General features: G+C 38.7%; 2 protein-coding genes across 2 annotated transcripts in view; one reads left to right on the plus strand and one right to left on the minus strand.

Annotated features, from left to right (window-relative positions):
• The window catches only part of c19h1orf94 (chromosome 19 C1orf94 homolog), a gene marked incomplete at both ends in the record, with an annotated part of 92,714 nt that extends 87,649 nt beyond the window's left edge, over positions 1-5,065 (minus strand). Inside the window, 3 exons of the mRNA XM_079878798.1 lie at positions 3,599-3,750; positions 3,841-4,014; positions 5,053-5,065. Coding sequence (XP_079734924.1) covers positions 3,599-3,750; positions 3,841-4,014; positions 5,053-5,065 — 339 coding nt within the window. The remainder of the gene's footprint in view (positions 1-3,598; positions 3,751-3,840; positions 4,015-5,052) is intronic.
• Positions 5,066-10,804: 5,739 nt separating this feature from the next.
• The window catches only part of csmd2 (CUB and Sushi multiple domains 2), a 305,472-nt gene continuing 294,071 nt past the window's right edge, over positions 10,805-22,205 (plus strand). The window contains exon 1 of the mRNA XM_079877810.1: positions 10,805-11,347. Within this exon, the coding sequence (XP_079733936.1) occupies positions 11,164-11,347 (184 nt within the window). The 5' untranslated portion in view covers positions 10,805-11,163. The remainder of the gene's footprint in view (positions 11,348-22,205) is intronic.

Consider the following 22,205-nt stretch of genomic DNA (forward strand, 5'->3'; position numbering starts at 1 on the left):
TGGCCGCCCTGTCAAAGACGCTTGTCAAAAAGTTCGGGGAAGCTTGCTGATGCTTTAGCCGCTCTGACGTAGAAGCATTCTATGTTCGATGATGGGAGAAGAGAAGTGTCACACCATGAAATGTAAACAGAAAAAACAAGCAATACATTGACACTAGAAACCTTTTATAATGACAGCATTTTTATAACCGTTTTGGTCACATTTGGTCGCGAAAAAAAGAATAATTAGCTATTATTATTATTATTATTATTATTATTATTATTATTATTATTATTAATAGTGAGTGCGCGCGTGCGGCCGGGGCTCTCTCTCTCTCTCTCTGCTCGTTCTTATATATGCCCTGTCAAGCGCGCCCTGTTAAAGGTGAACTAAGTAACTTTTTTACCTTAACTGAACAGCTTCGGAGTCATTGGAATGGTTATATTACTTATTTCGGGTTGAATGGTGGTCGTTTCGCACCCCCCTGGTGCCCGTGAGCGGAAAATACGCACTTGCAACTTTGAGCCGGCGGGCCGCCGGCCGCCCGTCAGGAAGTCTCACGTGATATCAGGTCTCGCGATGTAAACAATTGCTTTACGGCCAAAAGAAATCTGCTAAAATGCCGTCATTATTGCGCTCCCTCACGCTGTTTGAACCCGAATGAAGAAGACGTTTTAAAGAATGTCCCATCTGCTTTGATGTCGTTGATCTACTAGCCTCTGGTGTCCGAGAATCGCCTACGAGTTTTTACAACAGTGTTGTCAAATATCTATTCCGAAGCTGTGGGGGGAGCTCTAGAGAGAAACCTGCGAGCAAAAAGCGAGAATACAGCGAAGAAATCCCGAAGTTACTGAGCCTCGCTTTAAACTGACAGGACTTAAAAACACATGCAAATGCTAAACTTTCACTCTATGATGGTTAAACTGTGCAATTAAACCGATAATGATAGGAAACCCAGCAACGGCGATGATCAGCTTCTCCTCCATTTTCTCGGAACTAATGTTTTGGTAGGAACGAAAGTTTACATTGTATGTTTGTCCGGAATCAGCCAGCGCGAAGGACGTCTATATTCCGATTGGTTGCTGGCGTTTGCCGCTGCTTGCCGCTGAACCGCATCATAGCTCATTACCATAAAGTTGAGCTACTTTCAACTTTGACGCTCAAAACTCTCAAAACGCCCAAAATGCGACGCCGATGGATTTGACGCTCCTTGCAGCTGAGAGAAGCCAGCTTCCATTGAAAATGAATGACTTCCGGTAACTTTGGAAGCTCAAGTCGGCGGCGGTGTGAACGTACAGTTACATTATGAGCGCACTTGCCACGCGCGACCCGCCTACACTTGAAATAACGAAATTTTAGTCGGCAGGAAAAATGGTCCAACGAACCGTTCGGTTTGAAAATGCGTACCGAACACCGAACCGAATCCGCACTAAAATATCAAGGTGAAAGTCATCATAGCTTGCTTAGTATATATTTTTTACAGTCTATGGTATAGACCCAGCTCCCAACCCAACTTTGAGAATAGATTAACGGCGATATTTTTTTTAATCGCCCGATAAGAGTCTCACGTTAACGCAGCACGTTAACGCCGATAACGGCCCACCACTAATATATATATATATATATATATATATATATATATATATATATATATATATATATATACACTCACCTAAAGGATTATTAGGAACACCATACTAATACTGTGTTTGACCCCCTTTCGCCTTCAGAACTGCCTTAATTCTACGTGGCATTGATTCAACAAGGTGCTGAAAGCATTCTTTAGAAATGTTGGCCCATATTGATAGGATAGCATCTTGCAGTTGATGGAGATTTGTGGGATGCACATCCAGGGCACGAAGCTCCCGTTCCACCACATCCCAAAGATGCTCTATTGGGTTGAGATCTGGTGACTGTGGGGGCCATTTTAGTACAGTGAACTCATTGTCATGTTCAAGAAACCAATTTGAAATGATTCGAGCTTTGTGACATGGTGCATTATCCTGCTGGAAGTAGCCATCAGAGGATGGTACATGGTGGTCATAAAGGGATGGACATGGTCAGAAACAATGCTCAGGTAGGCCGTGGCATTTAAACGATGCCCAATTGGCACTAAGGGGCCTAAAGTGTGCCAAGAAAACATCCCCCACACCATTACACCACCACCACCAGCCTGCACAGTGGTAACAAGGCATGATGGATCCATGTTCTCATTCTGTTTACGCCAAATTCTGACTCTACCGTCTGAATGTCTCAACAGAAATCGAGACTCATCAGACCAGGCAACATTTTTCCAGTCTTGAACTGTCCAATTTTGGTGAGCTCGTGCAAATTGTAGCCTCTTTATCCTATTTGTAGTGGAGATGAGTGGTACCCGGTGGGGTCTTCTGCTGTTATAGCCCATCCGCCTCAAGGTTGTGCGTGTTGTGGCTTCACAAATGCTTTGCTGCATACCTCGGTTGTAACGAGTGGTTATTTCAGTCAATGTTGCTCTTCTATCAGCTTGAATCAGTCGGCCCATTCTCCTCTGACCTCTAGCATCAACAAGGCATTTTCGCCCACAGGACTGCCGCATACTGGATGTTTTTCCCTTTTCACACCATTCTTTGTAAACCATAGAAATGGTTGTGTGTGAAAATCCCAGTAACTGAGCAGATTGTGAAATACTCAGACCGGCCCGTCTGGCACCAACAACCATGCCACGCTCAAAATTGCTTAAATCACCTTTCTTTCCCATTCTGACATTCAGTTTGGAGTTCAGGAGATTGTCTTGACCAGGACCACACCCCTAAATGCATTGAAGCAACTGCCATGTGATTGGTTGATTAGATAATTGCATTAATGAGAAATTGAACAGGTGTTCCTAATAATCCTTTAGGTGAGTGTATATACACCCACACACAAACTAAACATGGTTTAGGTCCTTATCTGTCAAAATTATTTGGCAAAAAAAAAAAAAAAAAAGGCAACAGGTTTTATTTTACTATGCAAGAAAAATACATAGAAACACAAAAAGCTCGCAGAAAAAAAAAAAACACAGACTACAACATAATCAGTTATGATTTTTTTGTTTGTTCTCTCTTGATTTTGCATGTGTTCATAATTTCTTCCCATAATTTAATTTTGTTGTGACAGCCTGTCCAAAAAATATTGTCTGCACAATTTGGCAAGCTTCATTGCGTTATCCAAATAAAACAACAAAACGCAATATGCTTACAAAATCTTTAACAAATTTTTAATTACAAATAATCAGATAAAAGAGTACCCAGAGTACTCCCCCGTATCCCAGCTGGGATAGGAACCAGCTGAGAGTGAGGAGTCGGGGTGACGGAGGGATGCAGAAAACTGTTGAGGAACTAGGTGAGTCGGCTATGTATATAAAACCCTCCTCTCATGCTGATTGGATATATCATTTAAACATGTTCTTCCCGAACTTTCTTAATAAAACATCATTTGAATAAAGGGTGAAGATGTCAATTTTCCTAGGCTGACCACTACTGTAGAACCTTTGCTTATTAGAGTGTGTGTTCAGTATAACCTCATCCCACATTCATTGCATTTACAAAACCATTGCAATACTCTGAAAATCAGCAGGTTCATGCTTAGACTTGGGTTGTACCTCAGAAAACCGCAGGAAACTGTTGGCCGGCAACAACCACGGGCTCTGAGGGCCATGACCTGTGCCTGTAATGAACGGGGCGTTTTGTAGGGGACACCTTCCACTGCTGTTCCGAGGCTGGATTACATCCATATTTTCTGGCATAGACATGTCTGTAACCACAAACACAGAGAATGCTCTTAGTAAACAAAGAGAGAAACAGAATGAACAATGAGAGAGTAAGGTAAGTGAATCATCTTCACCAGGGCCTGGACCTGTGGTCTTTGTTTTTGCGACAGTGGTATCCTTGTGGTATATATGGCATTTGGCATTATCAAGAGGGCCAGCTGCATTCTTCACGCTCCCGGTACTGCTGCCAGCCCGGGTCTGAGCCATGTGGGCACCATCTGCACTCCTGCCCAGCTCCACATATCCACCTTAGGAAGAACAGGTGACAGGATTAACACATGAGGAACGGGAATACTAGGCAAATCCAAAGTGTCATTTTTAATGCCATATGCCATATTTAAAAAAAAAAAAAAAAACTACTACGTCAACATCAATGTGTATTTGAATGCTTTGGTAAAGGTTAACTAAAAAATGAATCAATAATAAAGTGATGCAAAATTTTTAATTTTATATTTATTTCAGATAAATACACTACCATTCAAAAGTTTTTTTTTTTTTTTTTTTTTTTTTTTTACTTTTATTCAGCAAGGACACATCAAATTGGTCAAAAATGACAGTAAAGACATTTATAATGTTACAAAAGAAATTGTTTCTATTTCAAACAATTGCAAATTCATTAAAGAATCCAGAAAAACTGGTTCGCACAAAAAAAGTAAACAGTTTTCAACAATTATTCTTGAGCACCAAATCATCATATTAGAATGATTTCTGAAGGATCATGTGACACTGAAGACTGGAGTAATGATGCTGAAAATTCAACTTTTCCATCACTACAATAAATTACATTGTAAATTGTATTAAATATTGTATTTTAATTCATTAAAATATGTTAACAGACAGTTATTTAAAATTGTAATAATATTTCACAACATTACTGTTTTTACTGTAATTTTTAGTGAGCATAAAATAAAAAAACACTACTTTATTCAAATTAAACACTTTATTTCCATATGCAATTTTCACAAATTAGAATCTAAATCTGCATGTACCCTTTGCCCTTTAGGAGGCAGAAGCATTAGCAAAAAAAAAAAAAAAATTAATAAGAAAAAAAGAGGAGAGAGAGAGGAAAGAAAAACATGAAGATTGCAAATCGATTGTGTTTAGACTGCTATTACAAACGGATTCCATTACCAAGAGGAAATGGATATATTGATTTGGGCCAATGCTCTCTTCTTTATGTTTTTTTTTTTTGGTTTGTTTGTTTTGTTTTCATTTTCAAAATAATGAGTGACTTTTTGGGTTTGAGCAGCTCCTTTCGTGCCCTGAGGAGAGAGTTGACTGAGCACCATCCATAGCCATCCTCGCCAACAAAAACAACACTTTCCCTCTGAGCTAATGCAAGCCATTCGTCAGTGCCATGCAGTGACACCGCCAAAGACTCCCAAACCGACAAGACGGCATGAGGTTGATTGTTGAATCTTTACCTTAAATGGTGTTTCTATAATTGCTGTTCTGGAAGAATAAACTACCAAGACTCAATACACCGACATGAGTATCGGGTCTGTTTATGTCCGTAAGATGAAAACTACTTCTACTGAGAAACTTGTCATTTTGCAATATATACAACTCACAGCAGCACAGTACAATAAGTTGGAAAGGAGGTTGATATCACTCTGGTGGTATCTAGTCATTCTTTAGTCATTGCATCCCCCCCCCCAACACACACACGTTTTGCAGCTTATAACCTTTTCATACACAGAACAGCTGCAGTGTGATGCCTAATGTGTGTTGTGGGAATGTAAATGTATGTGTGCTAAGGTTTGATTGTTCACGAGAGAGAATTTGTGCGAAAGTGCTGAGAATTTTTCAGCGACTCTTTCTACGGGTTACATTTTTACACCAGCAGGTGGCGACAAGCGTCATTATGAGTGAGTTACTTTAATCATTAATTTAATCTATTTGTTCAAAAACACTGGCTGCATCCCAAATCGCATACTTCCCTACTATACAGTAGGCAAAAAACAGTAGGTCACAAAAGATTGTAAGGCTGGTGTTTGGTTGGGCTCTTTGTTTTCATGATTCCTACGTTGTTTTCATGTCATGTAGTCTGTATATTTATAGCCCTCATTTTGCCATGTGTCTTGGTCTAGTTTTGTCATCTTTTGATGCTGTAGTCCACTGCTGTGAGTTTCATGTCCATGTCTGCGCCATGCTTTACCTAGTCAAGCTTATGTTTATTTAAAAGTTATTGCTTTGTTTGTACACTTTCTGAATTATGGAATAAACTGCATTTGAGCTCAGAAAACTGACTCAACTTTAGCGGAACTATTCCAGAAAGCTAGACCCTACTAAGAAATAACTTGAAAACTCAAACATAAGCTTGACTAGGTAAAGCATGGCATTGACATGAAACTCAGAGCAGTGGACTACTGTATCAAAAGATGACAAAACTAGACCAAGACAGATTCTTCTTCTTCCTTGATGTTTAACGGCGCATTACTGCCACCTACTGTACTGGAGTGTGGACCAGAGCTAGACAGAGATAAACTGTCTATAAAGGTAAATTATAATAATTAAATAAATAACAAATAATCACACACCAAAAAAAAAAAAAAAACTTCAGAGTTGTAAACTTGTCCTTTAGAAAACTAAATAAATGTGTACTATTGTCATTTCATGTTCCTAATTTGTTAAAGCTACACTGTGTAACTTTTTAAGTTGATTCTTAGCAAAAAACACTTTGTTCTATCAAAAGTATATGTGCTCATTCATGTGTAATTACTTCCACCAACTAATAAAGTATTCTCTTAAGCGTAAAATCTGCCATACGAGTGAGTCGCTCAAATGGCGGCAGCCATATTGCGCCTCCATCTTGAAAATACATTAGCCAAAGAGGGACATACCTGGAAATTCAAGCTTCACCTTTTGCGTTTTTACACTCAGTGGCACCGTGACGAATGTGAGAGGGAGATTACTCGCGACTGCCGGCAGATTTGAAATAATACGGCCACCGTAGGAGTTAAAACGGGGCTAGAAAGTAATATTCAGTTGGTATATACAATTTCACCACTAGATGGGAGAAAATCCTACACAGTGTAGCTTTAAGGGAGACCGAGACAGATGGCAAATTGAGGGCTATAAATACACAGACTACTGATTAACAAATGAGCAGCACCTGAACACAATTCTGAGGTGTGCATACGATGAACACTTTACTATCCCATTAGGCCACAGGAGAGGATTTGCGAATGGCAATGACGCAACGCAACTGACGCTGGTAGGTCACGTGATAAGGGCAACATGGAAAATGTAGCAGGTCCAGATTACATTCATACTGCACACAGTCATACTATTAGCAGTCACAAAGTAATTACTTATTCAAAATAAGTACCTACTCAAGAGAGTATGAGATTTTGGACACAGCCACTTATGCATACAAACAAAAAAAAGACTCAACCGATTCGTTCAAAAACGCTGCTTCGTTCAGGAACAAAACACTACTGTGTCACACGGTGCTGCAACGATTATGGTGTGGATCTTTTTCCAGAGCTGTTAGTATTAGGAATAATTGACTACGGGCCATTGCAGTTCTCAACAGTGTGTGTGCGAGTGTGTGTGTGTGTGTGTGTGTGTACTGTAGGCCTATACATGTGTGTGTTTGTCTGGGAGTGAGAGCGGGAGGAGAGTGTGCGTTCCATAGATACAGTAATTAATTAAACATAATTTCGGGAAAGATGGATATAGTTTGTCAATTCGTATCATATTATTTGTTAATTGTTATATCTATTTGCTTGTCTTTGGGGGTTTTGTTTCTTTTGCTGCTGTAGTCCGTTATGACCTTTGAAATAATGGAAATAGTGATTTGGAACTGTAATGCGGTTACAGACCTTGCTGGAACTGCTTTAGCTGTGCGTTTACTGGAAAATAATTGCACACCTTAGAACATTGGTAAACCAATAAGAATCAACCATTCAGCAGACCCCCGTAATATAATCGGTATTACTTTTGGCAAAATCACACACAAAATGGCATGAATGAATATATATTATGTTTCAGATTTAGTTTTGAATTAGATTTTAGTTTTAGTAGACATGGTGGATGAGCATGGTGTGGATTTACCTTTAAAAGTATGATCTTTAGGTATTATCTGCCCCTCTGCCTTTTGGAGCTGTGCAGACACCGGTAGATGGGGACACCTTGCCAATGAACTTTGTCCTTCCAGTATAACTTTTTCTCTGCATGCACTTCCTGTTTGGGGAGGACCAGGTTGGGCAATGATGCCCTGAGCTGTTTGTGTCTGTATCTTTGGGGTTGTTTTGGCCAAGGCATAAGGTTTGACTCTTGGATGTTCTTTTTGATTTTGTTTTTGAGCCCTCTGTGGTTTGCCACAATGCATTTGGATGTTTGGGCTTCCCTTTAAGAGAACAGCTTTATAGGAGGCGCCTTTGCTGTGGTGGCCTGTCCACCTGTGGCGAGGCAAGAGAGGGAAGTGGAGGAAAGTCTTCGTTTGAGAGCCTCTCAGGGATGTCTTTCAGTGTGGCCTGGTTAGGTAGTTGAATTTGTTTAAGAAACTTCTCAGTTTTCCTTCTGTCAGCATCCTCCTGGCTTATGATCTCTTTAGACTTGTCAGGTTCATGACCATGGCTGTATCTATCATCAGGAAAACGTGGACACGTGGCATCGACATGCCCTTGCAGAAGAGTCTGGGTCATGTTATGCTGAGTCATTAACATGACCTTGTCCAACTTTTCATGCCTCACTCTCCTGAAAAAGAAGGAGCATGCATTATTTCAAACTGCAAGTGCATTGTGAATGCGCGTTACACTGTTGGCAGGGAAAAAAGGATTGTTGTGAAGATGAATGCATTGAAAGCTCTAAAAGTGCACCATAGTTTTATGTAAAAAGGTAAACAAGCCCTCCATTAACCAAACATGAACTTTCTGACAATTTTCTTTGCATGTTGCTGCGGTAAATGGGGCATATGTCTCCAAGTATGAATATTTCATGATTTTCGTATTGGCACAGTGCTTTGTGACGTTCAAATGAACACCAGAAGGAGATCTTCCCATTGCTATGTGGTCTACCTAAAATAGATGGGGTAGGAGTTTCCATGGACCACCGGGGACAGATGGCAGAACTATTAGCATGGGATGCCATGTCGAGATTGCATGCGGTAATTCACACAAAAGGGAAGCTGTCTCTTTAGTTTGTTAAAACTTTTCCCATCTTCAATCTAATTTATTACTGACTTAAGGGTTTTGTGAAGATGATGCCGCTTTATGTAAATGCAGAATCAGTGCAGCCTTAAACTTTTAAATGTAAAACTTTGGGGTCGGTAAGTTTTTCTTTTTATGTTTTAGATACAAGTTTCTTATGCTCACCAAGGCTTATTTGCTCAGAAATATAGTAAAAACAGTAATATTATTACAATTTGAAATAACTGTTTTCTATTTTATTATATTTTAAAATGTAATTTATTCCTGTGATGGCAGAGCTGAATTTTCAGCATCTTTACTCCAGTCTTCAGTGTCACATGATCCTTCAGAAATCATACTGTGATAAGTTGACTTAACTTTAAAAAAGCAAGGAACCCTGTTGCCTTACAATTATTAAGTAAATAAACGTCATCTATAATTGAAAAAAAAAAAGTTATATGGAATTGTCAAGTTCCTGTAACTTAATTTTTTCAATTACGCATTGTTTATTACTTAATTTTAAGTTAAGTCAACTGATCACTTTTTACAGTGCTGTACAATAAACATTTCTTAATATTTTGTTAATATAATAAACATTTCTTAATATAACAGAAAGAACAGCATCCATCTGAAATATGAATCTTTTGTAACATTATATAACTGATTTTACTGTTAATTTTTCATCAATGCTGAATGAAAGTTGATTTCTTAATACTGATATATTGTATTATATATACTCCTCTGATATTAGGGACTGTTGTGGGTTAGCTTACTGTGGGGCTGTCTTCATGTTTTTTGTGTAGCTCTGGAAACCACCATTCTCATTCGCAAACACATGCGCATTTTCTGGTAAATGCGGCCAAACTCCCTTGCTGGCCAAAACAGAGCGTTTCATTACTCTACCGCAGGCTCTGAGATGTCCTCTGGTGTCTGCGGATGAATCCACGTTGACCTGGGAAATGGACCTAATGCGTCCCAAAAACCCGGAGGGTTTGTTTTAGAAGATCTTGTAGACATTTTAAATTTCTTTAAATAAATTTGTTTCAATTTCTTCTCATCGTGATTTTCTTGTTTTTATGGCTTGCGTCTGCCTTACTTGGAATGTTTATGATCGAATTTCAAATATTAACTAAAACAATTATGCAAACAGCTTCATTTACGTCACCTGAACGGGTCGCAGGAGTCGAGAAAAAGCGACGCTTCGCGGGGGAAAAAAAATGGGAAACGTGATGTAAATGTCAATGGAAACGGACTGTAGCTATACTGCATACTGTTTGTGCGTGAATACGCCAACAAACAAAACAAATAACTAAAGTATATGAATTTTAGCCTGCATACATTTATTTTAAATATTTTGGAGTTATGCAATATTTCATCATGTTTTAAATGCATATCAAATTATTTCAGCATGATAACCGCTGATGGTTTGATATTCACAGTCGTTTTATTCAAAACAAAAGTATTTCTAAATTTCCAAGCATCTCGTTTTTTTCGGTAAAGTGATGTTGATTTCACCTCGTCGCAGGCTTGTCTTTTACATATATTAGCCTATTTTATTGTATTATATTATATTATATTATAGTATATTATATTATTCTTTTTACAATCAAACTTTAGAGTGTTTGTGTTGTTGGCACACCTTGCAAAAGAGAGAGAGAGAGAGAGAGAGAGAGAGAGAGAGAGAGAGAGAGAGAGAGAGAGAGAGATGCTGTGAGCTTGTATACCGCAGTCGCGCTCTTCATTTCATTTGCTTAAGTCTTGAAACAGTGAGCCCAGAGGTGGAAATCCCTAAACGATTATTTTCACGCCTGGAAATGATTCAGACAGTGATGAAGGCTGTACACTTCCACGAGTGGGCGGTGACAGTGAGTGTATCCTAGCTGTCCTTCTTTCATAGTGACTCATTGGGAGAAAGGCAGAAACGTGGATTTTCAGCGTTGTAGTTATTAGAAATTAAACTTATACGCGCGTGTAGGAGTGTACAGGCGTAGCCTATATCGCATCATCCATTTGAATCGGTTGCAGACTTTATCCGTTTGTAACGCTAATGTGAGCTCGAAGAGACCAGATACAGTTCTCATTATCAGTTCTTCAGCTGTTAGGAGAAAACGCGTCTATTAGAATCGGCTCACCCCGCGGCTCGCTTGAGATGGTTCAGTCCAGCTGCGAGGGTCCAGTCTCCATGCACTGGGATTTTTCTCAGCGCCGACACCAAGTGAATCTTCCTTTTAAAACCATCTGATAACCGTGAAAAAGCCCACCATGAGAGCCTCTTTGAATCCTGACAGAACGGGACTCGTGAGGACAGAGTGCAGATGTACATATAACGGGACGAGGAAACTGGATGGTATAAGGATTTTTGCGCTAATGAAGGTGGGAGTACAGGCGCATCACTGGAGCGGGGTGCTGTTCTTCTATATGGGGCTGCTGGCTGCATCGGTTAAGGGTGAGTTTCCCGTTATGCTGCATGTGGTCCTGTTGCCGTGCGCGCGACCCTCTTGGAGGCTACATACGACCCTTTTACCCCTGACATGTGGATGGAGTGCTGTCATTGTCAAATCTGTGCCAAATGTATGGCATTTAATGTTGGGTCTTACGTTTCATTGATATGGATCTAGGCATATATAAGCAGCAGACTCACTAGAAACATACAAGTCAATACATAGCCTACAGTAGCCAAGTTTATAATTCATTTGTACGTAAATGTATATAAACGTAAAAGAGCCTTGTGTACTTTTCAAGGCGCATTTGGTGTTATAGCTTGTTATATCTTTGGTGTTACCATGTAAGCATAATATGTTGCATTGTGCTTTAAATAACATGTAGGCTACCTCAGAACAAGATATTGGTTTTCTGGTGGGTGGGCAAGAACAGGGTACTTTTGGTTTCAAGGAAAAAAATGGGTTAATGAATAATCATGTCGAAGAACCATTTTCGAAAATATGTGTGTGTATGTGTGTGGCGCAAGATTTCGTGAGTGTGGGAGCCAAGAGTGAATGAGTGAGTTTGGGAGGAAGGGGGGCGTATGTGGAGGCTGGAGAGAGAGGGGGGGTTCATGCCAACAAAACAGGTCTTTGACTCTGCGCTATTTTCAACATTTATTTTACCATAATGTTTCATATAAAACATTTCCATTCCAACAGCCAAGTCATAGCCTACTATGGATCATCATTTGTTGCGTTTCTTGAAATTGTGGCATTCCCATCCAACTATAGGCTACATCCGTTTGCCTTGAAGAGAAGTTGTAGTCAGAGTAACGTAGCTACTGATTGTGTCAGCCCGAATTTAGCTAATAACAAGTGTCATGATATAGCCTAGGCTGCATTGAAACGAATTATAGTGTCCCCTTTGACTGTCATTCTACCATCTCCTTTTATGTTCCAGTAAGCAAGAAAATAAAGTCACACAGGTTCGAAACAACATCAGGGTGAAAAGAAAAAATATATATATACTTTTTTTTTTTTTTCTTTTTTTTTTTGACTGAACTATCCCTTTAATTCAGTAGCATATTGAACAGTCTCGAGCTACTGAGATTTAACAGCATTGTTTTCCACGGAGTTGATGTTAGTCGGCACATGATGATAAAAGCTGGTAAACGAATCCAAAGAGCCGGTCGACATTTTATGTGTTTACCCTTAATACCGCGAATAAGTATCACGAGCTGCAGAGTGAAACGTGTTTGACTGAGTCCGTAAAGCACTCGCGAAGCCGCCAAGCAGTTTCCCACTTTTTCCATTGAGCGGCACTAAAGCTTCAGGATATAGCTGCGCTTCCACAGAGCCGGCCGAGGAGTCTCTCATGCTTCATTAATAAACCGAGTATATCTTGGAAGCCTTTTAGAGTTTTCGTGTTAGCGCATAAGCTATGACTGGTGAAATAAAACGGGCCTTTTTTCTAGCTGGGAGGAAATGCAAATTTAATGCCTCTTCAGCTACTGGGACATGGCTGAGCTCATCATGTAGGCTCTATGGTCACTGCATATCGACAAATTGCTGATTGAAAAGAGGTAAAATGCTTCAGTGAAAACCTGGTTTATACTCTTAGTTACCTTACCATATGGGCTACAGTAAAATATATATAGAATAACTAGTTAATATTTATAAATATGTCAATATGTCATTCCAGGTGCCAGTGTTTTTCTTAGATTGTTGTTTTTACTGTGCCCGTGTTGTCTACATCTTGTCAAAAGTAAAAGATTTGAATTAAAAAGAATGGATTAAAATAGAATCCCATTAATCTGTTTCTGTTTTATAGTGTGAAAAAAAGTAATGTGGTTAATCATGCGCTCTTGCTCAACCTCAGAAGCTCTGGAAAAATTGAAGCGCTTGAGATGAAACACTTTTTCATATTTTAGCCAAAGATAATGACTAACAACTCATCATCATGGATATTTGGCTCAATCCCATTTTCCTTGCCCAGAATCTTTTACAGTCGATGGCACTTGTCTTCATAAAATGGTCAAAGTCACGAAACGGATGCATTTCCATGATGCAAGTTGGTGTAAGGCTCCATTGAACATGAGAATTTGTAAGCATGCGGAGAAATCTTTTCATCATGTTGGAGGGAGCATGACGCGTGTTCAGTTCAGTTTTGGCCAATCCCTTTGGTTGTTTGAACATACAACATTTTTTAATGTTTATGATAACCTTAGGGAGGATGTTTCAAGCTCCCTCAAAACTTAAGCAAAGATTTTGAAACAGTCTTGTCCAGGTCAGGCTCCAGATACGAGATGAAAGGTGGGCCAAGTGATATTCCAGGTGGGCCGGGCGGATTGGGGTGGGGGTGAGAGGGTGTTCTTTAATGCTTTAGTTTCACATGTTTATTGATATAGACTCTTGTCTCTTTTTACCCTTTTATTAAGCTGAGGTCCAGTGCTATATGTAAGCATGATGCATTTGTCAGCTGAGCGGTAACAGGTGTTGTGAGAAGACTTGAAGGAATAGCTCAGAGCAGCTTGTGGATAGCACAGTTCTGTGAGACTTCAGCACCACGGACAGCTCTCCGCGAGCTCTGCTCATTGCGTCTTTTCCGCTGGTTGCCTTCACAAACGACTCAAAATCCGCCTTAGCAAACAAAGGCTTTTAGACTTATTTTGTGCTGAGGGAACAAAGGAACATTAAAAGTTTAGTCTGACTGTAATAGTCTGCTTCTGCTTTGACTCTTAGAGTTGTAATCCCCAGCTGCAGTCCAATTAGGACCATGGACAGCTCCCACCAGAGAATTTAGCACAGCTGTACAGCACAAGCTGGTTCTCTCAAAACGAGACAACACTTACACTCAAACGGTGTTGTGTGTCATTGAAAACCCCTTCACTCAATACTCAGTCACATACCTGCTAATATTTGTTTTTCTCACACCATTGCTTATTCATCTCTTCCTTCCTCTCTATCCTTTTTCATTGCACACATAATAACTTGTCCGAAAAAAAAAAAAAAAAATTAACATCTGTCAGTCTGTTTGCTTAGACTTTAAAGGCAAAGACTACTAAACAGGTCTGTTGTTTGCATGCAACTCCCAAAGGGCTGAAGGATGCCTTTGGCAAGGAGTGAGTGGATTTGTTTATACAGCTGCATCACTAGTACACCAAAAGTTTCCCTCCTTTGAATGCACTGTGTTTGACATCAGATACTTATTTAGCACATGAAAATAAAGTGGCTAAGATGAGTGTGTGACTTGATTTTTATGTAATTTACTCACCCTCATGTCGTTCCAAACCTCTCTGATTTTCCAGATTCTGCAGAACAGAAATGAAAATATAATAAAAGTCAATGGGGTCCAAAATTTTCAAAATATCTTTGAAAGTCATACATGTCTAGAACAACATGTGGGTGACTAAATGATAGAATTTAAATTTTTGGGTGAACTATCCCTTTAAGTTAGAGGACAACAGGTCAAGTTGTTTATTTGTCATTTGAAAGGCTTACATAGGGTTCACTGGACATATAAATGCTTTTGATGATGCTCAGACTGAAGAACATTGACACAAAATATTTATATAAAAAGTATACGTGAAGTATGAAATGTGAAACGTTCTATATGTAAAATAGAGCAAAAATGGATGACTTTATTTTCTTTGTAGCTATTCTTTGCATTTCCATCTCTCTTGTTTCAGTTTAAAGATTTTGAAATGCACACATATGCCTCTCAGATACATTTACATAGATATAGAAATGCAAATATGACAATTATTATGACTCAAGAGGTTTTCAGTTGGCTTCCATCATGGTACACTTAAGACCTGGGTTAAAAGACTAGTCAATATGTATCTGACATTTGCAGCTGAAGCCATTGCAGTATGTGAACGTTTTCTGTAGTCTTCAGCTGACAGATGTCTTTTTCATTAGTGTACTTTGGAGTACATTGGGTTTTTTGGGCAAAGTGTGACTCAAGGTCAAACATGATTTGGAGCATATTGAGACAAATGGGCCCATTATTGTAAAGTTTTTGTTGGATTTTCTGAGCGATGGTGGCTGAAAGAGCACAGAAATATTCTAGTGTTCAAAAGTTTGGGGTCAGTACTTGTTTTTTTTTGTTTTTTTGTAAGTTTGTTTAAAAAAAAATTAGCACGGCACATTGAATTTTGATCAAAAATGACAGTAAATGGATTTAAAATGTTATAAAATATTTATATATTTCAAATAAATGCGGCTGTTTTGAATTTACTGTAAAATCAATGAAAAAATCCTGTTTTCAACATTGATAATGCTAAAAAATGTTTGTTGAGCACCAAATCAGAAGGATGAAGGATCATGTGACACTGAAGACTGGAGTAATGATGCTGAAAATTCAGCTTTGCCATAACAGGAATAAATAATATTTTTAAATATATTTTAAGGAAAACATTTATATTAAATTGTGATAATGTCACTGTTTTTGTGACCAAATAAATGAAGTCTTGGTGAGCATAGAAAGCCTATTTCAAAAACATTAAACATCTTATTGACCCTAAACTTTTAAACAGTAGTGTATATGAGAAATATAGCCCCAAATATTCAAAGTTCATGCATTCAGCACAGAATATTTTACAATGGATTTTTGTTTAAACGTTCTAACCTTCTAAAAGTGTTGGTTTTCTGAGCCAAAATGATGATATAATTGATAGCATAGTTTTCATTGAGCAAATATAAATGTGTAGGTCTCTACCTGTCATCCAGCGGCCTCTATCTGTTGTAGATTGACAATGGAGATTTCTTTTGCCTTGCTACCCGTCACTTCCAGGTTCTCTTCAGAACTTTGATATAGTCTTTTCTTATCTTTTATCTGCTGTGATTAGATTACACAGTTAATTCATTTACGTCTCCTCCACCCGAAACTGCATTGTTTCTCTTCTCTTCTCCCTCTCTTTCTCTCCATTACACTGGCTTTCATGCGCTTCCATAATCCGTCCCTCTTTGGCACGAAACATCACAGTCAAAGGACTGCAATTTGATTTTATTTGGCAGAGCTCCACCGAGGGGTGCCATTAGTTACTGCAGACTACCTCCAGCTTTTCTCCTCATATAGAATGTAATATTCGCCCTGTCTTTTAACACACACAACCAAGTAGCGAGTTAAGTGGACTGATGCCAAAAGATAACACAGAGAGATAAAGAGCGGGGAATTAGCACAGGACAGAGAACAAGAGTGAGGTATAGGCATGGGGGTTTAGAGACACACAGACCTGAGTCAGGCGGACAGCCGTCAGGTCGCAGTGCGCCGGCTCCCGCAGCCTGTTATCCGCTCTAATCCGTGTCAGTGCGGCGGTGCTGTCATTGCAAACACGCCTGTCAGCCGGCGCTTGTTCCATGTCTGGGAGGAAAACTCAGAGATACACTGGAATAGGCAATAATTTGAGGCTTTATTGGGGTGCCATGGCAGACTGTAAAGACTCTGACCTGTTGGTATACTTTTTATGGTTTATCAATTTTTGGTTCTTCTTTTTTTTTTCTTCTCTCATTTAACTTCTCATTTGCCAATACCCCAAAAGTTTAATGTTAAAAATTCAGTGTAGCAGGTCAAAAAATAAGCAGCAGAAACATTTCATAAAGGTTGTTCAATGTTGTTCCAGACGTGTATGATTTTATTTCTTCTGTCACACGTAAAAGAAGATATTTTGAACAATGTTGGTTCCCATTGATTTCCATATGCTACAAAAAATACTTTGGAAGTCAATGGGAACCAAAACTGTTTGGTTACCAACATTCTTCAAAATATTTTCTTTTGTGTTCCGAAAAAGGACTAACATGAGGGTGAGTAAATGATTGGTGGCTATCCCTTTAAAGATATATGGACTGAGTATACATTCAGGAAGTGATGTCATGCTGACTTAGGAGTGCGTATTCACTCTGGCTACATCCGAAATCACATACTTCCCTACTATATAGTAGGTGAAAAACAGTATGTGACAAAAGAAGTATGTCTGAATTCAAAGTACTCCGAAAAGAGTAAGTACCCGGATGACCTACAACTTCCGTTGAGATTCTCAAGTATGCATACGATGGACATTTTACTATCCTATCTCTAGATTTATGAATGGCAGTGAAGCGACTTAACTGATGCTGGTAGGTCACATGATAATGACAACATGGCGTAGTACGTCCAGATTACATTCATACTACCCAAATTCATAGAACATACTTTTTTAGCGGTCTTGAAGTAATTACTTATTCAAAATGAGTACCTAGAGAGTATGAGATTTCAGACGCAGCCTCTGCTAAGCCAATTTGACGATCCCTCCCAAAAAAGAAAATCATCATTTACTCACCCTTATGTTGTTCCAAACTTTCTTACATTCCTGCCAAACGTGAAATAAGATATTTTGAAGAATGAAGTTTCGGTTCCCATTGTGTGGAATACAATAGAAGTCAATGGGAACCGAAAAACTGTTTGGTAACCAATATTATTTAAAATATCTTATTTTGTGTTCCACAGAAGAAGAAAAAGTTATACAAGCTTGGAGCAACACAAGACAGAAGGGCACAGTAAATGCTGTCAGAATTTTCATTTGTGACAGACTGATTATACATTCAGGAAGTGATGTCATGCTGACTTAGGAGTGCAAATTCACTCTAAGCCAATTTGAGTTCAAGGGACAATTGGAACAAATGATTAAACTATAAGCATGAGTCATTACCCTCTCCCGTATGAGATAATCAATAGCATTCTGTAGATGATCATTTTAGTACTTCAATTATTCTATTACTAAAACAGCATCGATCCAGTGACACATGAATGGCAAACAAAGCTTGATGTTAAGTAGCATCACGCTGTAGAGATGTACTGTAAGAAAGTATTACAATGAATCAAATTAACTACACTGATCAATAGATATGAATCATTCTTCACTGTGCAATTTTCTATCCCATTGTAGATAATAAAAATACAACAGCAACAACAAATGTTATTTATTATTTATATAAAATGCATGACTTTTCTGGACCCCTAGCATCTCTCCAATCAATCCCAGTCATTTTCTGATCACACCTTCATTAAATATTTATCAAATATTAAATTGTTCTCTCGCAAAGTCGAACATTTATTTATTTACTATACCTATTTGTTTGTTTGACATAAAATACATCAAATCCTCCTCCATCAATCCTGTTGTTGTTTTTTCGGGCCCCTCTGGACCTGCGGTCCCCTGGAATCATCTCAACCTTTCAGCCCATTAATTACGGCCTTGAAGAGAGGTGGGCGGATTTATCAGAATGGGGGCGACAGAGAGTTCTTCATTAAAAGTCCATCCTCTGTCTCAATCGTGTGTTAGCCGTTGGCATGGGGACACCTTCATACTGCCTCGGTCTGAGTGCACAATAAACAAACAGGGCCACATTCATTCCTTGTTTACCCCCTCATCCAAACACAGACTAAAGGAACTGTAGGCTTATTTAAAGAGAATCTAAACAAACTTGTTTGCAGACACAACTTCAATCATGGAGAGAAGAAATGAAATGCTTAGCTATGCAGTTTTAAGCCCTGAAAAAGAAACAGCATGAGTAATTCAGTAATTCCTCAGTGGTTTGGCCCTCAATCGTTGCCTGTGTGCTAGGAGGAGGAGGCAGAGAGATTAACTGGAGCCGACTGAATCTAGTTTCATTGAAGACCCATGTTAGATCTGAACACTGGGCCATTGTGGCTCCGTAATGGGGCTGAAAGTGCACTAAATTCTGCCTGAACTGCACTGCTTGTGTGAGCTCTCTGCTCAGTCAGGAGCATCTCTTTGAAACGCTGAGCTATTGAGGCCATCCGGTCCATTTTCAAGCATTCTTTGCTCATGGCAAAGAAACAAAACACTAACCTGTAATATTCATAATGTAATGAATATCTAAGTCACTTTAACATGCAGGTCGACATCATTTTGTGCTCCAGGCTGAATTAAAACATTCGCCTCACGCAAACACAACAGCATATCTTAGTAGTCACTATAGACACTGTGAATGCATATTTAATGTGAACCTAATACGGAGGTGTTTGAGCTGATGCCCATGATGATAAAAGGCTTTTATAGAAGCGACTATTGCAATCAAGCGTGTTTTTTGTTTTGTTACTGATGAACTTTCCAACATCCTTTTCACATTGTGCTTGACTCTGAGTCTTCTTAAAGCAATATTCCTGGTTCAATACAAGTTCAAAATAATTTTGACTCGTTCTTTCTTTTCTTCGCAAAAAAACACAACAAAAACAAGGTTGCAGTGAGGCACTTTCACTGGAAGTAAATGGGGTAATTGGAAGTAAATCACTTACATTCATTCCGCTGTTAAAACGTCTGTACTATATTTGAGCCAGAAAGTTGTTTTCGTCCTTTTCATGGTCATTTTATGATGTATGCTGTCATGGCTACAAAGTGGTATAGTAAGTTGGATAAAACTTTACACTGAAAAGGTTTACACTGATAAAGGATAAACAATTATGCTATCACACATATTGTTGGCAATACTTTTGAGTGTGTTAACATTTACAGATTGGCCCAATTCACTTCCATTGTGACTCGCTGTAACACATATTTTTTCTTTGCTTATATTAAAAAAAATCTACAGGTAGTGTAATCAAGAGGTAATCAACATTATGCCACATGTGCTGAGATTGATCTTACTTTATATTTAACTCTAAATACCTCTTTAAAGCCACTATCAACCAGACACAATACGACGCCGCTACACACGATTTCCACCATGTTAATCAGAGATTTATAATAATCTGCCACAATGTTCAAACTGTGAACTCAGTGAACAAACAAGTGTATTCAATGACAAAGATTGTTTCAGTCACTGTAAATGTTAAAATGGGGTAATATTTATGAATTTATTGTGTAGCCTACTTCTCCATTTGGGCGGTCCAGAGACCGCCCACATGCTCTTCTGGTTGGCTGTTATTTTTGATTGATTTTGTCACGTCTCATAGTTGTTGCGTTTGGTCTGTGGACAATCGCTCGTCACTGAAATCTTATCGTATCATGTCTGGTTAGGACACTGAAAATTGGACTGCAGTGCCAAAGGTGCCACAAGAATAAAATTGTGAGTTGTTTAGCAACACAGCCAGTCATAAACTGCATCAGAGTTTACCTCATTAAATATTCAGGAAACTTCCACACACTGATTTGATGGCAATGGAATGCTGTAGCTCAAACATATAGAGCATGACACTTATAGCATCAAGTTCATGAGTTAGATTCCTGTGAAATGCATAAATTGATCAAATGTGTCCTTTGACAGCCAAATGCATATAGGCTAATTTATATGAAACATCTCCTCAGATCAACAAGCAAGCCGTGTGCTTGTACTGATAAATGTGCGGAATTGGACACATCAAAGAAACAAATCATTCACACACCTGAAAGTGTCACACTGACTAAAGCTGTGTCGACTATGGACCCCGACTGTGTTGACCCACTGAAAACAATAGTGAAGCTCTCTCACTAAAGTAGAGACAATTTTCTCCTCTTTCCACAGCATTTACCTTTCTATTAATGGTCTCCGCAATCACATTGTGCAAACATTAGCGTAATATATGGATTTACCCAGGAAAGCTGAGGTTGCCGATTTCCTTTGTAATAGCGGGCATTCTTCGGTTAATGCAGATATGATGGAGCCTGGAGCCAATGCTTTGACACATTAGAAGGCAGCTGGTTGTACATAGAGAGATTTGTGGGACTAAGAAGGTTGTTTTTCCTCTTGTGCTGGCATATTTGAAATCCCCATTCACATCTGCCTTGTTGGTATGGTGTAACTGAACTCAGGCCCTAATGGCATTTTCCACTGGTCCTTGAAAAAAGGAAATATGATCGATTTGAAGTGCTTATGAAAACTGGTGAGTCAGACCCATTTGTCTCTTAGGTGCCCAATTTACAGCAGAGCTATGGCAGCAAAGCTAAAGGGAATGCATTTTCAGAGATTGTAAAGATTATCTGCTATGGCTTGCGTAGCATTAGCCTCAACTTTAACTCTGTCAGAAGTGGGAGGTTTCACCTGGATGTGTTTGCTAATGCACATTCCACGTCTCCCTTTTTCAGATATACAAATTTGACAGGTGCAGGAAGACAGGTGGTCTGATGAAATTATTACCAACCTATTTCACATTGTACAACACGTTTCAAAGCACATGCTAATAAGCAGTAATCATGCCGTAAGCAGGACATATGCTATTTACTGTGCTCTTCCTTTTAATACATATAATTCCATTGAATCTAAATCACTTAATTTCTTTATAAAAGCACATTATTAGTTTTAAACATTAAAGCAGAACCATTTCTTATTCAAAACCATTTATGATTTAATACAAAATGCTGAGTTGTCATGAGTTGTGTTATGCTTTCTTACTCAGATGCATTTTAACACTCACTCAATTAACCATGAAAAGAAATAAAAACAACTGAAATCCAGGACAAATCTAGGATTCATAAATAATGTCTATGGTTAAAGCTTTGCTCATGAATATTAATTGCCGCTCCAAAGTTGCTTGGTAACCTTCTGATTCCCTTGTCAAGTGATTAATATAGTAAAAAAAGATATGTATAAAAAAAAATATTAAGTGTACATGAAGAATTTAAGTTAACATTTTTACATTGTATTAACTTGTCCCTTATAAAGATCTAATGACATTTACCAGATAATATATAGAGAAGTAGTAAAATGATATCTGTCTGTCTAACCATCTATGCTAAAGATCTAAAATTCCAATCCAGTCCACATCAGTCTGGTCTGCTAGAAGCTTGGGAAAACTTAGAAACAGGAAGATGGTAAAAGAGAGGGCAAATGAAGAACAGCATGTTTAGTCTGTACTGCCTTAGTGCAGATAACAGGCATAGAAAATTAATTTTCTATTATGAA

Source organism: Squalius cephalus (genome assembly GCF_949319135.1).
Source record: "Squalius cephalus genome assembly, chromosome: 8".
Lineage (NCBI taxonomy): Eukaryota > Metazoa > Chordata > Actinopteri > Cypriniformes > Leuciscidae > Squalius > Squalius cephalus.